General features: G+C 35.7%; 1 protein-coding gene across 1 annotated transcript in view; it reads left to right on the forward strand.

The window, feature by feature from the left end:
* The window catches only part of ANXA10 (annexin A10), a 71393-nt gene extending 62736 nt beyond the window's left edge, over positions 1-8657 (forward strand). The window contains exons 10-12 of the mRNA XM_006164708.2: positions 2028-2086; positions 4449-4571; positions 8431-8657. Coding sequence (XP_006164770.1) covers positions 2028-2086; positions 4449-4571; positions 8431-8499 — 251 coding nt within the window. The 3' untranslated portion in view covers positions 8500-8657. The remainder of the gene's footprint in view (positions 1-2027; positions 2087-4448; positions 4572-8430) is intronic.
* The last annotated feature ends 5002 nt before the right edge of the window (positions 8658-13659 follow it).

Genomic DNA, 13659 nt, shown 5'->3' on the forward strand with positions numbered 1-13659 from the left:
CCATTTTGTATTTACTGACTTCATTCCCATGTTCAAGAGTAGAAAAATGCTAGCAACATGCTTCCTTTTCTCCAAAGGCATAGAGCTTTTTGTTTGTTTTGGCACCAACTGTACTAAATTTGACTTTAAGAGAAAATCTTACCCTGAAAGAAATTTACTAAGTTTCTACTCAATAGTGATGTATGCAAGAAAGGTGGCCCTCTCTTTTCTAGGGTGAGATGTCACTCCACAGAGGTAAAAACAGTGGTAGTTATACAGAAGAACTACCATTAAACTGCCCGTGTTTATCTCCCACTCTGCTGTGACTTGACAGCACACATCTCAGGGACTACAAGTAAGGGGTCATTGTGAAATATCCCACAGCTGGTATATACCAAGTAATCACTTAGGTATTTATGAAATAAATGAATACTGTGGTTTTCTGTTCCCAGAATGACACAGACTTTGGAAATGAGCGTTAACAGAATTTGCGTAGTTAATCTAATAAATGAATTTTCAGTTAGAGTTCCATGATAAATGGTGGGTTCTGTGAAACCCCTAAAAGTCTGAGAAGCAACAAAGTTACGATAAGAACATATGACATCCATGACTCTAGATGACTCTCGCTCTACTCTAGACCATGGCCACAAAGCAGTGGGTAGAAAGGAAACAGAAAATGTCAAAAATACCAGGAAACATTTTAACTCATTTCTTCTTTCATTCAATAAACATTTATTGAACACCTTTAATTTTAGTCACTGATTGAGGCACTTCAAATGGAACAGTGAAACACAATGAAAACAACAATAAAATTTTCAGCCTTTGGGGCTTACTTTTAAAAAAAGGGGAAGAGGATCAGCAGATGGTGTAATGGGTACATTGCTGGACTCCCATGTAGTCAGCCACAGTTCAAGTCCCAGACCCAGCTGGGGCGCATGTGCATGCATCCCCAAGATTCCAGAGGAGAATGGAGGAGAAGGGATTGCAGTGCAGCCATCCCCCCTTGGGGGTGATTTCTTGCTTTATTTCTCTCTTTCTCTTGCACGCACCTTCTAGCAAAAACCTCTCCATTAAAAAAAAAAAAAAAGTCTATTTTATTTCCAATAGCAAATGTGTGCACATGAGAAGGAAGAGCATCCTTTGCAGGGTCTCATCACACCATGATGTCCCTTTCAGCTTGTCAGGATCTTGAGCACATGTTCATTTGGCTGCCATCTTTTCAAACCACCGTGGGTCAGTTTGCTACTGACAACACAATCAGGCCAAGTTAAGGGACTTATATTCTAGCAGTGACTTAGAGTGATTATGAGGCTCATTGTATTAAAAATAAAAGAGAAGGGTATGATTATAGTCTTAAAAAAATGCTTCAACTACAGTGTTCTAATGATTTTATTTTGGCTAGAAGTTATAGCCTTTCATACATTACTTATTCATGTATTAATTTACTAACTTACTCAAATAGACACTATCAAATGCCTACAACCATCTTCTGACTTTCATTATGGACAACTGTTGGCCAGGGTCTAAGCTACTCTAAAGCCCTAACAGTTTTGATGAGGTGGCTTCTTAAATTGGCCTAGACCATTTATGGTCCATCAGTTTCTCCTTAGATTTCAGATCTCTTCACAAATCCATGATGCTAATAATAAGTCTCATTCAGGAAGATAAATTAATTACATGGGAGCTATGTCATATTGAATCATATGATAAAAAAATTCTATAATAGTGGTGATAACCTAGGTCTCTTTTAAGCTCTATTTATTTGATTTTCAGATAAATAAGATATATTTTTCTATGCCAGGCTACCTCGAGAAACTCACAAGTTCTAAGATACAAAGATAGACCCAATGAAAATCTGAATCAATCATTATAATAAGTTGTTTTATATTTTTACTGTGGGTTATGGGGTTACCACTGCTCTAAGTGTCGAAACTATAACACAATGTGAAGATTGTATCAGAAAAAAATTACTTGCATTGTTTTTTAATTTCTAAAGAAAATATATGTTTTTATGCTAAATTTCTACTTTTCTCTCTGATTTCTTCTAGTTCTCTGTATTCGAGATAAACCAGCCTATTTTGCTTATAGATTGCATAGTGCAATCCATGTAAGTAAGACTCTCATTTTTAAATTTTATTTTTAGAAATTGTATCTATTTTACCAGAGGACAATATTTCTATTATTTAAACATTGATTTCCATCTTAATTTGTACATAAATATATGTATTCCAGAGAAAGTACCAAGAGAAAGAAACTGTTATATACTAAAAATAAGTTCCATCAAATAAAAATAATGCTTTTTCTGTATCAAACTTAGGCAACTAAAAATTATGATTGTTTGAGATCTTTCTTCCCTATATGCTGTAGATTCTCATAGCATCAGCAGAAATGGATAAATATAATGCTTTTGCATATTTCCAAAGATTGCCAACATCATATTGATACAAGTATAAAAAAATTGCATCAAAAAGACAATGTCAAAATATTACAAGCGTTCAGCAAGAAATTGCTACATTCCTGAAGTTTAAAGCACAAAATAATGTCAGTGATTATTTTAAGCACATATTATTGTCAAAAGTAAGTAAAGACAGCAGTAAACCCTAAAACTATGTTTGCAATTGAATGGAAATAGTTTTCCTACTTTAGTGTGATATTCAATCACACATCCTTTTGTGCATTTGTTTTTAAGGAAACACACACTTGTAAGTACACACCTTCCTCATAACGTGCATGACACAGATTTAGAAAAAGGATTTCACCTGGAATATTTATAATGATTGTCTTGTAAGTTTTATAGTCCAATTTCTCAAAATAGCTGTATTATGAGAAAATATGCTAACAGTCCAGAATATTTCATTCTATACCTTGTGCAAAATTTATTTTTTATTTATGCATATGAAGGATCTATTAACTTCACATCACAGGAGTCAGGCCAATGTTCAGTTTGTGGCATCTCTTGTATTTTATTCTATGGAAAAAAGGTTGATTTTAGTAAAAAAGTTCTTTTAAATATATATTGGGCTATGCTATAGGATAATTTCAACTGTTTCTTTCTCCAAAGAACCAGCCATTGCAACAGCAGAATAAAGCCTCTCTTGTGAGTGATCGTCACAATTTCCCTGCTTCCAGTTATGCCAAAATTCAGTTATTTATTATAATAATAAATTTTCAAAGGTAACATTGCCATGTGCATGGAAAAATGGAAAGTATACTTACTGATAAGTAGCTTGGAGGTAAAGAAAGGGATTGTATATTCAACTAATCAAGATGTGCATATTTGTTAAAAATATTTGGTATAATCTTATACCAAAGAAGACATATGTGTTTTTCTCCAGTGAACTCTAAGTGAATGACATATAACTTAAAATTTTAAACTTGATTAGATCATTTATTTGTATCACTTCATTTCAAATTATAAAAAGTTTTATAGAAGATCCATTCAGACATCAAAATTTAGGTTTTGCTTAGAGGCCACTAGAGGTCAGAATTACTCCACTTGAATGAAAATCTGAACCTGACTTGTTAGCCAGTATTATTTCTGGCGTTAGTGCACAGCCATTGATTTTGTACTTTTCAGTATCTAAATTTAAATCAGAAAATATTTCAAGCACCTAGTATACTGATTTTTACAGTTTCTCAGTAACAGACAATATGAAAATGTAATTGCTATCTTACTGAGACATACTTATATTCATTTAATACAGTTCAGAATATTTGTCCGGGGTTCTCAGTGGGAGGTGACTTGAACTCACGCCATTTGCATGTGTGCCAAGATCCTTAGAGGAGAATGGTGAAGAGGTTGCAGTGTGGCCATCCCCCTGGGGGTGATTTCTCTCTTTTTGTCTCTCTTTCATTTAATACAGTTCAGAATATTTGTCCCCCCTCCCCCTGGGGAGAATTTTTATCTAGAAAGACAACATGATCAGATTGCATTTTAAATAATTATTTTATTTAACTTTATTTTACTTATTTATTTATTACTTTAGTTTGACCAGAGAGGGAGGGAGGAAGGGGGAAGAGAGAGAGAGAAAAAGTGAGAAAGCAAGCCACCAAGTCTGGTACTTGAACTGTGGTCAGCCACATGGGAGTCCAGTGCACTTAACCACCATGCCACTTGCTGGGCCCAGATTGCACTTTAGTGTGAAGGAGAGAATGTGAAGTTTGACAAGGCTGGAGACAGGGAGAATCAGGATCAGGGTAAAATGATGAAGGCCAGGAATAGAGACTCAGGGCCTTGAAGTAGTAAAATAGAAAGACGGTAATTATCCATGGGAAATACCCAGTAAGGGACAGTGAAGTCACAGGTAGTTCTCAGGATCTGACACGGGCACTGCATGGATGGTCACACCAGCTCCTTACATTGAGGAACACAGGAAGTAGCTTGCTACAGAAAAGGGGACATGTCCTTTTGGACAAACTTATTTTAAAGGGCCATTTTCTCATTTTCCTCTCTTCTCTGTATCTTTTAGGACTTTGGTTTCCATAATAAAACCATCATCAGAATTCTAATTGCCAGAAGTGAAATAGACCTCCTGACCATAAGGAAAAGATACAAAGAAAGATATGGAAAATCTCTATTTCATGATATCAGAGTAAGTCTATACACATGGTTTACTTTGACATATATTTTATTCTTTTTGAAACTGAGATTAAAGCTTTCATTTAAATAACTTCAAGGAGGAGTCTAAATATTCTGACAGGGATAATCAACTTTAGTCCTTCAGACAGTCTTCAATGCATAACTTGGTGCTAACTTGGAAAAACTCTTCACCTTGGACGCAGTAGATGGGCATAATGGTTATGTCGCTAGACTCCAATGTAGCTGACCACGGTTCAAGTACTGGACTGGCGACTTAAAACTCATGCCAGGCACTTACGCATGCATGCCCAAAATCCCTAGAGGAGAATGGAGGAGAAAGGATTGCTGGTGACCATCCCTCGAGGGGCAATTTCTCACTTTCTGTCTCTCTGTCTTTCTCTCCAGCGAACACACATGCCTTATAACAAAAATCTCTCCCCCCAACAAAGACCCTTCACCTCAATGACAGATGTATTTCAAGTAAAATCATTGATGTAGTCATGCTAAGTATTCATTTCCTATAATTATGTTTTATGAGCTAAATTGTGGAGTATGACCAGGATCAGGAAAAGTATATTTGGAAGAAAGAACACATTAACAGGAACCAGCAGTTAGCGTAATGGCTATGTCGCTGGACTCCCACGTAGTCAACCATGGTTCGCGTCCCGGACCTGGTTGCTTAAAACTCACGCCGGGCATGTGTGCGTGTGTGCCCAAGATCCCGAGAGGAGAATGGAGGAGAAGGGATTGCAGCGTGACCATCCCCCCTGGGGTGTGATTGCTCACTTTCTGTCTCTATGTCTCTCTCTGTCTGTCTGGTGAGCGCACGCGCCCTGTTGTGAAAATCTCTCCCAAAAAAAAAAGAAAAGAAAAAGAAAGAACACATTAACTGTGAAGAAGTTTATTAGATCAGTTCAGATTTCCTGTCATTTTCTGATAGAAGCCGGTCAATACGCTAAACTGGTAATTTGGAGAAGTTGAACGTTACTACTATAAAATTCTACCTAATATTATCCTGTTACCCCTTAAGGGCAAAGAAGCAATGATTCAGAATTAAACAAGCCAGTTCCTTCATTCTGATACTTTTAAACTTTACCCTAGCTAGATTTTGATAAAACCTAGACAAGATCATCAGAATATGTGAGGCCATATATGTAATTTTGGGGACTCACTGAAAAATGAAATGCTTGGTACCTTATACCAAAATATTTTTAAATATTTAAGCTGGACCCATAACACTGTACCTAGTATAAGAAGCAGATCCCACAGGGACCAAGCAGAGCTTGAGTCCCAGCCCTACTGGTTTACACACAGGATGTGCACATACATAGGTACCCTGAATACTGATGGGACAGAGAAGTGGAGGAAAAGGAACTATGTCATGATCAGGCACCACTGGAGAGTGATTTCCCTCTCTCTCAGCTTTACATGTGTATAATGAAATTTTACAAAGATATCGTCACAGGGACAGAAGAGCATTAAACTAGGTACAGGGGTTGAAAATGTATGTTCTTATATTTGGCACACAACTAAGTGCTACTACATTTTTTACATTGTTTTCAACTGATATTTTTAATAAGAAGAAATAGCTTTATAGTATCAATAGAATAATCTAGAAACAACCTGACAAACAAAAGACCAAGAGAACAGAAAATTTGGAAAATGTTGTAGGCCCTTGAGGAGCCAAAGTGTTTTTCAAGAAGTTGATAAAACAGGAGAAATCGTATTCCTTTAGCTTAATAAAAGATTTCTTACATCCACCTTTAAAAGACTAAATATTTTAGGGACCAGCAGTTAGAGTAATGGCTGTGTCGCTGGACTCCCATGTAGTTGACTGCAGTTCGAGTTCCGGACCCCGTGGCTTGAACTCACGCCAACGCGTGTACGTGCGTGCTCATGATCCTGAGAGGAGAATGGAGGAGAGGGGATTGTGGCTTGGCCATCCCCCCTGGGGGGGTGCTGAGGGGTGATTTCTCGCTTTCTGTCTGTCTCTCTCTGTCTTTCTGGTGAGCGCACGCGCCCAGTAGCAAAACCCTCTCCAAAAAAAAAGAAAAAAAGACTAAATATTGTAGTTATGATAAACATTTCCCATGGAGGAAGGCATGTCATAACTCATTTTCTAAATGGATAAATTAGTTCTTGTACACTTACTATAATTAATCCCAGCCACTCAAAGTGTTCTAATATTTACATAAGATTAATGCATTTTTACTATGTGTACTTAAAGCAGTTAATTAGAGCCACTTGACTTATGAGAGATAACATTAATGTGATAGTTGATTTTTTAAAAATAATTATTTATTTTTTAGTATTTTTTAAATTTGACCAGAAAGAGAGAGAAAGGTAAAGTGAGAAAGGAAGCCACCAGGTCCAGGACTTGAACTGTATCAGCCATGTGGAAGTCCAGCACCTTAACCATCACACCACCTGCTGGCCCCAAGTGCTATTTGATTTTTAACAAAAAATAAATTTCATAATAGTATATATTTACTACTATCATTGTTCTGGAAGATATAGAAACAAGAGAAGCCCATGAAAACATAAATATTGCCCTAATTCTCCACCACAGAAAACCAGTAATTAAATTTTGTTCTACGTGCTGCTATGGACTGATGTTTGTGTCCCTCATAATGTACACTATTGAAATGCTAATCCCCATGGTGATGGTATTAGGAGGTGATGTCTTTGAGAGATGATTAGGTCATGAGACTGGAGCCCATGAATAGGATCAGTGCTATTATAAAACAGAACCAATGGAAGCACTTTGTCCCTCTGCCATGTGAGATTAGAATGAGAAGAGGCTGACCATGAGGAAGAAGGTCCTCAGCAGGCATTTAATCTGCTGGCATCTTCATCTTGGACTTGACAATCCTCAGAACTGTGAGAAATAAATTCTTGTTTATAAGTCATCATTTTTTAGTATTTTGTTACACCAGCCCAAATGGACAAAGGTATGTAATTTTACTCTTTCTCTTTTCTTGCTATTTTAAATATGTATAAATAATATGTATTATTATTTAAGTAATATTTGTATTGAATGATGATATCCCTTTGTGTAAACAATAAAGTACCTAAACAACCTCACATTATTAGAGATTCTTTTCAGCTTTTCACTAATAAACTTACTACAATATGTATATATTTTTAAGATAAATATTTGTGCTTAGGAATAATTGATAATATTTTTTTTTGAGAGGTTTTTGCTATATGGCGCATGCGCTCACCAGAAAGACAGAGAGAGACAGAGAAATAGAAAGCAAGAAAAAAAAAACCCAGGGGGTTTGGTCAAGCCGCAATTCCTTCTCCATTCTCTCAGGATCTTGGGCTTGCATGCACACACGTCTGGCGTGAGTTTAAGCCACAGGGTCGAGGACTCGAACCGCAGTCAACTACATAGGAGTCCAGCATCATAGCCATTATGCCAACTGTTGGTACTGATAATATTTTTCTTAAGAAATTTATCTGGCAATGGATTGACACATCAACAAGTATAAACATTTTAAAATCTTTTGAAATGTACTGCATTTTGCAAACTGACTACGGATTTATCAGTATAATAATACTAGGGTGCCTCTTTTTAAAGTAAATGAGAAGATTTAATTCTGTTGCAAGTTATTGTTTTTTATAAATACACATTAATGTTCAGTCAACTTTACATAAACCACATAATGTTGACTATAACCACGTATGATATTTTAACAATGTTCACTGAAAATAGTTCTCAGGAAATATTAAATCGGTAGATTAAAAAACTAAATAATTTTGGAAAGGTTAATGATTCACTGGATCTTTTATTCTGCATTTCAGAAGGAATTATAGTTTTTAGAAATTGTATGACATTTCATTTAAATACAATACATTTTTCTCTTCAGAATTTTGCTTCAGGACATTATGAAAAAGCACTGCTTGCCATCTGTGCTGGTGACGCTGAAGACTACTAAAATGAAGAGAAGGATTTGTAGAACTACATACTCCTCTTTATAGACACATCAGAATATATTTTTGATAAATTTGAGCTATTGGTAGTACCATAACAAAACTATAAATCATATTTTCTCTTCTATCTTTAAAATTGTTCAAAGCCAAGTAAAATCCATTAATGAAAATATATGATACTGTATCTCACATATTATCTAATCAGCAGTTAACTAAATTGTCCATGATAGAATAATAAAAATATTGTATTGGAATATATTTTATTTAAATATCAACCATTAATATCCTACAATAAAATAGTGAGCTTGGGGACCAGCAGGTGGTGTGGTGGTTAAGGTGTTAGACACTCCCACATGGCTGACCATGGTTCAAGTCCTGGACCTGGTGGCTTGCTTTCTCACTTTCTTTCTCTCTCTCTCTCTCTGTGTCTCCCTCTGGTCAAATTAAAAAATAAATGAATGAATGAATGACTACAATAAAATAAAAATAATTCTTAGAAGAAAAAGGATAGTGAGCTCAAGGCTATTCTTAGCATGATTTGGGAGACTGAGGAAAATGCATTATGTGACCATCTGCCTTAGAAGAATTTTCAATATTCTTATACAAATGCTTCTGCAGTAAAGCTAAAGTGAACATCTACAGCATTCTTTAAAAGAAACAGCCCCTAGCCTAGTAGTTAAGGGAGCCAGATCCCACATGTTTGGCTACTGTTCAAATCCTGGTTCTGGCAGCTTCAAAAATATGCAAGATACACATGCATGCATGCCCAAGATCCTGACAGGATGAAGATAATGGAAGAAAAGAGATTGTGGTATGACCATTTTCCACTGAGGATGCTTTCTCCTTTTTTCTCTCAGTCTCTTTCTCTCTCTCTCCAGCAAATACATGTATCCTTAGGAATTAGAAAAAAAGGAAAAAAATTGAGACATAAAATAGCAAAACAAAGTCAGATATATGCTTGTCTGGATTAGATGTAAAAGAAATGTGGATGTAAAAATAGAGGATTGTGTATGTTTGCATGTATGTGTTTGTGTGTGGTTTGACAATCACTCTGTTAAGGCAATTTATCTCCAGTTCATTTGTTTTTGAATCACTACATAATCAATCACTTGCCCAAAAAATTCCAGAAAAGTCATTGTTCACTGTTTTTGTCTTCATTCTTAGAACTCTATCAAAGACATTTGGAAGTGATTATATATATTGTGCCCTCAGTTCAACCTGGTCTCTATTCTCTCTCTCAAGCTTCAGCAAATTAGGAACAACAAAGAAAAAATACTGATCAGATTTTTGGAGAAAACCTAAATTGAAAACCCAAAACATAAATTGCCACAATCTACCCAAGAATGAAAACAAAGACAGGGATAATGGAGTCTACCATAGAGGACTCCCAATCTAAGCAGAGGGTCATAGGAAGCAATGGTTTATGAAGTCAGCAAGGCAATACATCTAAATGAACTAGTGAAGTGATATACATACATATATATATACACACATATATATATATACACACACATATATACACACACATATATATACACACATACATATATATACACACACATACATATATATACACACACATTCAGAACCTAGTGTCTGACAGAATGAAACAGGACATTTAGAACACAGGATGGCTGGCCCACAGTGTGGTATTTGGGGAGGCTGGATTATGCATGGTCAACTGCATAGTTCAAACCCCAGACCTGCAGACTTGAGAAACATACTGGGTGTATGTCCTTGTACATTCATGCCCAAAATCCCGAAAAGAAGGAGACGAGATTGTGGTATAACTACTCCCCATGAGGTAACTTTCTCACTTTCCTTCTCTCTCTGTCTCCCAGTGTGCGGGTTGGGAGGAACAAAAAAAAAAAAAAAGAAACAAACTATAAAACTGCTCCTAGAAAACACTGGGGAAACTCTGGGAGGCATTAGGGGAGGGAAAGACTTCTTAAATAAGACCCCCAAAGCACAGTCAATAATCCCCAGAATAGACAAGTGGGATTATGAGAAGTTTCTGCATAACAAAAGACACAATAATGACAGCCCTCAGAACGGGAAAATATTTTTGTAAATTATGCATCAGATAAGGGATTGATAACCAGAATACACAAGGAACACAAGCAGCTGTCTGGAAAAAAAGATGATCAGCCCTATTAAGTTAGGAGAATGAGTTGAAAAAACACTCTCTAAAGATGACATACGAATAGCCAAAAGGCATATGAAAAAATGCTCAACATCTCTCATTGTAAGGGAAATGCATATCAAAACAACAATGAGATACCACCTAACCCCAGTCAGAATGTCTAAGATTAAAAAAAAAAGATAAGTGTTGGCGAGTGTGTGGTGAAAAGGGAACTCTCTTACACTGCTGGTGGGAATGTAAATTAGTTCAGCCACTGTGGAGAACAATTTGGAGATTCCTCAAAAATCTACAAATAGAACTATCATTTGATCCAGAAATCCCACTCCTTGGTATCTACCCAAAGACAGAAGAATTCTTCATTGGAAAAGTGCTTGCACATCGATGTTTACCACAGCAGTATTCATGATTGCTAAGACGTGGAACAAACCCAAATGCCCCCGTACAGATGAATGGATTGAAAAACTGTGGCACATATACTCTATGGAATACTATTCAGCCATAAAAAAGTAAATAAATAAATAAATAAATACCCTGGCTTTTGACAGAAAGTGGAAGAATATGGAAGATTTACTGCTGAGTGAAGCAAGCCAGGCTATGAAGGAGAGACATTGTATGTCCCCACTTAATCTATACTGAGTGTCCACACTCTATGACTGAAAATGATTGACTAAAGAATGTACAAACACAAGACATGGATATAAATGCCAGATGTGGGGTGTGTGGAGGAGTGGGGTGAGGCCTGGGGAAGGACATTTGGAGGAGGGATATAGAGGCAGAGAATTGACGGAACGGGGAGGTGTGGTGTTATCTGTTGAAGATATTTTGATCAACTGGACTAGGGAGAAATGTTCACATATTCAAATGTTCACTTTGTAAGCTAATAATGTGTTTGAATGTATAAAAAAATTTAAAAATAAATAAATAAATTGTTGCCTATTTTATCAAAGGACAATTTTATGTATTTTATTTAAATACTGATTTCCATTTTTGTTGCTTATTTAATCAAAGGACAATTTTATGTATTTTATTTAAATACTGATTTCCATTTTAACTTGTACATAAATATATGTATTCCAGAAAAAATACCAAAAGAAAAAAACTGTTATATACCAAAAATAAGTTCCATCAAATAAAAATAATGCTTTTTCTGTATCAAACTTAGGCAACTAAAAATTATGATTGTTTGAGATCTTTCTTCCCTATATGCTATAGACTCTCATAGCATCAGCAGAAATGGATAAATATAAATGCTTCTGCATATTTCCAAATATTGTCAACATCATATTTATACAAGTATAAAAAAATTGCATCAAAAAGACAATGTCAAAATATTACAAGCGTTCAGCAAGAAATTGCTACATTCCTGAAGTTTAAAGCACAAAATAATGTCAGTGGTTATTTTAAGCACAAAATATTATTATCAAAAGTAGGTAAAGACAGCAGTAAACCCTAAAGATTATGTTTGCAATTGAATGGAAATAGTTTTCCTACTTTAGTGTGATATTCAATCACACATCCTTTTGTGCATTTGTTTTTAAGGAAACACACACTTGTAAGTACACACCTTCCTCATAACGTGCATGACACAGATTTAGAAAAAGGATTTCACCTGGAATATTTATAATGATTGTCTTGTAAGTTTTATAGTCCAATTTCTCAAAATAGCTGTATTATGAGAAAATATGCTAACAGTCCAGAATATTTCATTCTATACCTTGTGCAAAATTTATTTTTTATTTATGCATATGAAGGATCTATTAACTTCACATCACAGGAGTCAGGCCAATGTTCAGTTTGTGGCATCTCTTGTATTTTATTCTATGGAAAAAAGGTTGATTTTAGTAAAAAAGTTCTTTTAAATATATATTGGGCTATGCTATAGGATAATTTCAACTGTTTCTTTCTCCAAAGAACCAGCCATTGCAACAGCAGAATAAAGCCTCTCTTGTGAGTGATCGTCACAATTTCCCTGCTTCCAGTTATGCCAAAATTCAGTTATTTATTATAATAATAAATTTTCAAAGGTAACATTGCCATGTGCATGGTACATGGAAAAATAGAAAGTATACTTACTGATAAGTAGTTTGGAGATAAAGAAAGGAATTGTATATTCAACCAATCAAAAGGTACAGATGAATGGATAGAAAAACTGTGACACATATACTCAATGGAATACTATTCATTAAAAAACAACAAAACCCTGGCTTTTGACAGGAAGTGGATGAATATGGAAGATTTAGTGCTGAGTGAAGCAAGCCATGCTATGAAGGAGAGGCATTGTATGTCCCCACTTAATATATACCAAGTGCCCACACGCTATGACTGAAACTAATTGATTAAAGGATATAGAAACACAGTGAATAGATGTAAATACCAGATATAGTGTGTGTGAAAGAGGCGGCTCTGAGGAAGGACATTTGGGGAGGGACAGGGAGGCAAAGCATTAATGGCACAAAGAGGTGTGGTATTATCTGTTGAAGATATTTTGTAGTTTTATCAACGGTACTAGGGAGAAATGTTCACCTGTTGAAATATCCATTTTGTGAGACCAGCAGTTAGTGTAATGGCTATGTCGCTGGACTCCCATGTAGTCGACCGCGGCTCAAGTCCCGGACCCGGTGGCTTAAAACTCACGCCGGGCGCGTGTATGTGTGTGCCCAAGATCCCGAGAGGAGAATGGAGGAGAAGGGATTGCGGCATAGCCATCCCCCCTGGGGGGGGATTTCTCGCTTTCTGTCTCTCTGTCTGTCTGGTGAGTGCATGCGCCCTACAGCAAAAAACTCTCAAAAAAAAAAAATAAAAATGATTGTATTGTAGTGTGGACATCACCTAAAATGAAAAAAAAATTTTAAATAAAAGGAAAAAAAATTTTGGTACACTCTTGTACCAAAGAAAACTTATATGTGTTTTTCTCCAGTGAACTCTAAGTGAATGACATATAACTTAAAATTTTAAACTTGATTAGATCATTTATTTGTATCACTTCATTTCAAATTATAAAAAGTTTTATAGAAGATCCATT

This window comes from Tupaia chinensis, unplaced genomic scaffold, assembly GCF_000334495.1.
Source record: "Tupaia chinensis unplaced genomic scaffold, TupChi_1.0 Scaffold143687_1, whole genome shotgun sequence".
Lineage (NCBI taxonomy): Eukaryota > Metazoa > Chordata > Mammalia > Scandentia > Tupaiidae > Tupaia > Tupaia belangeri.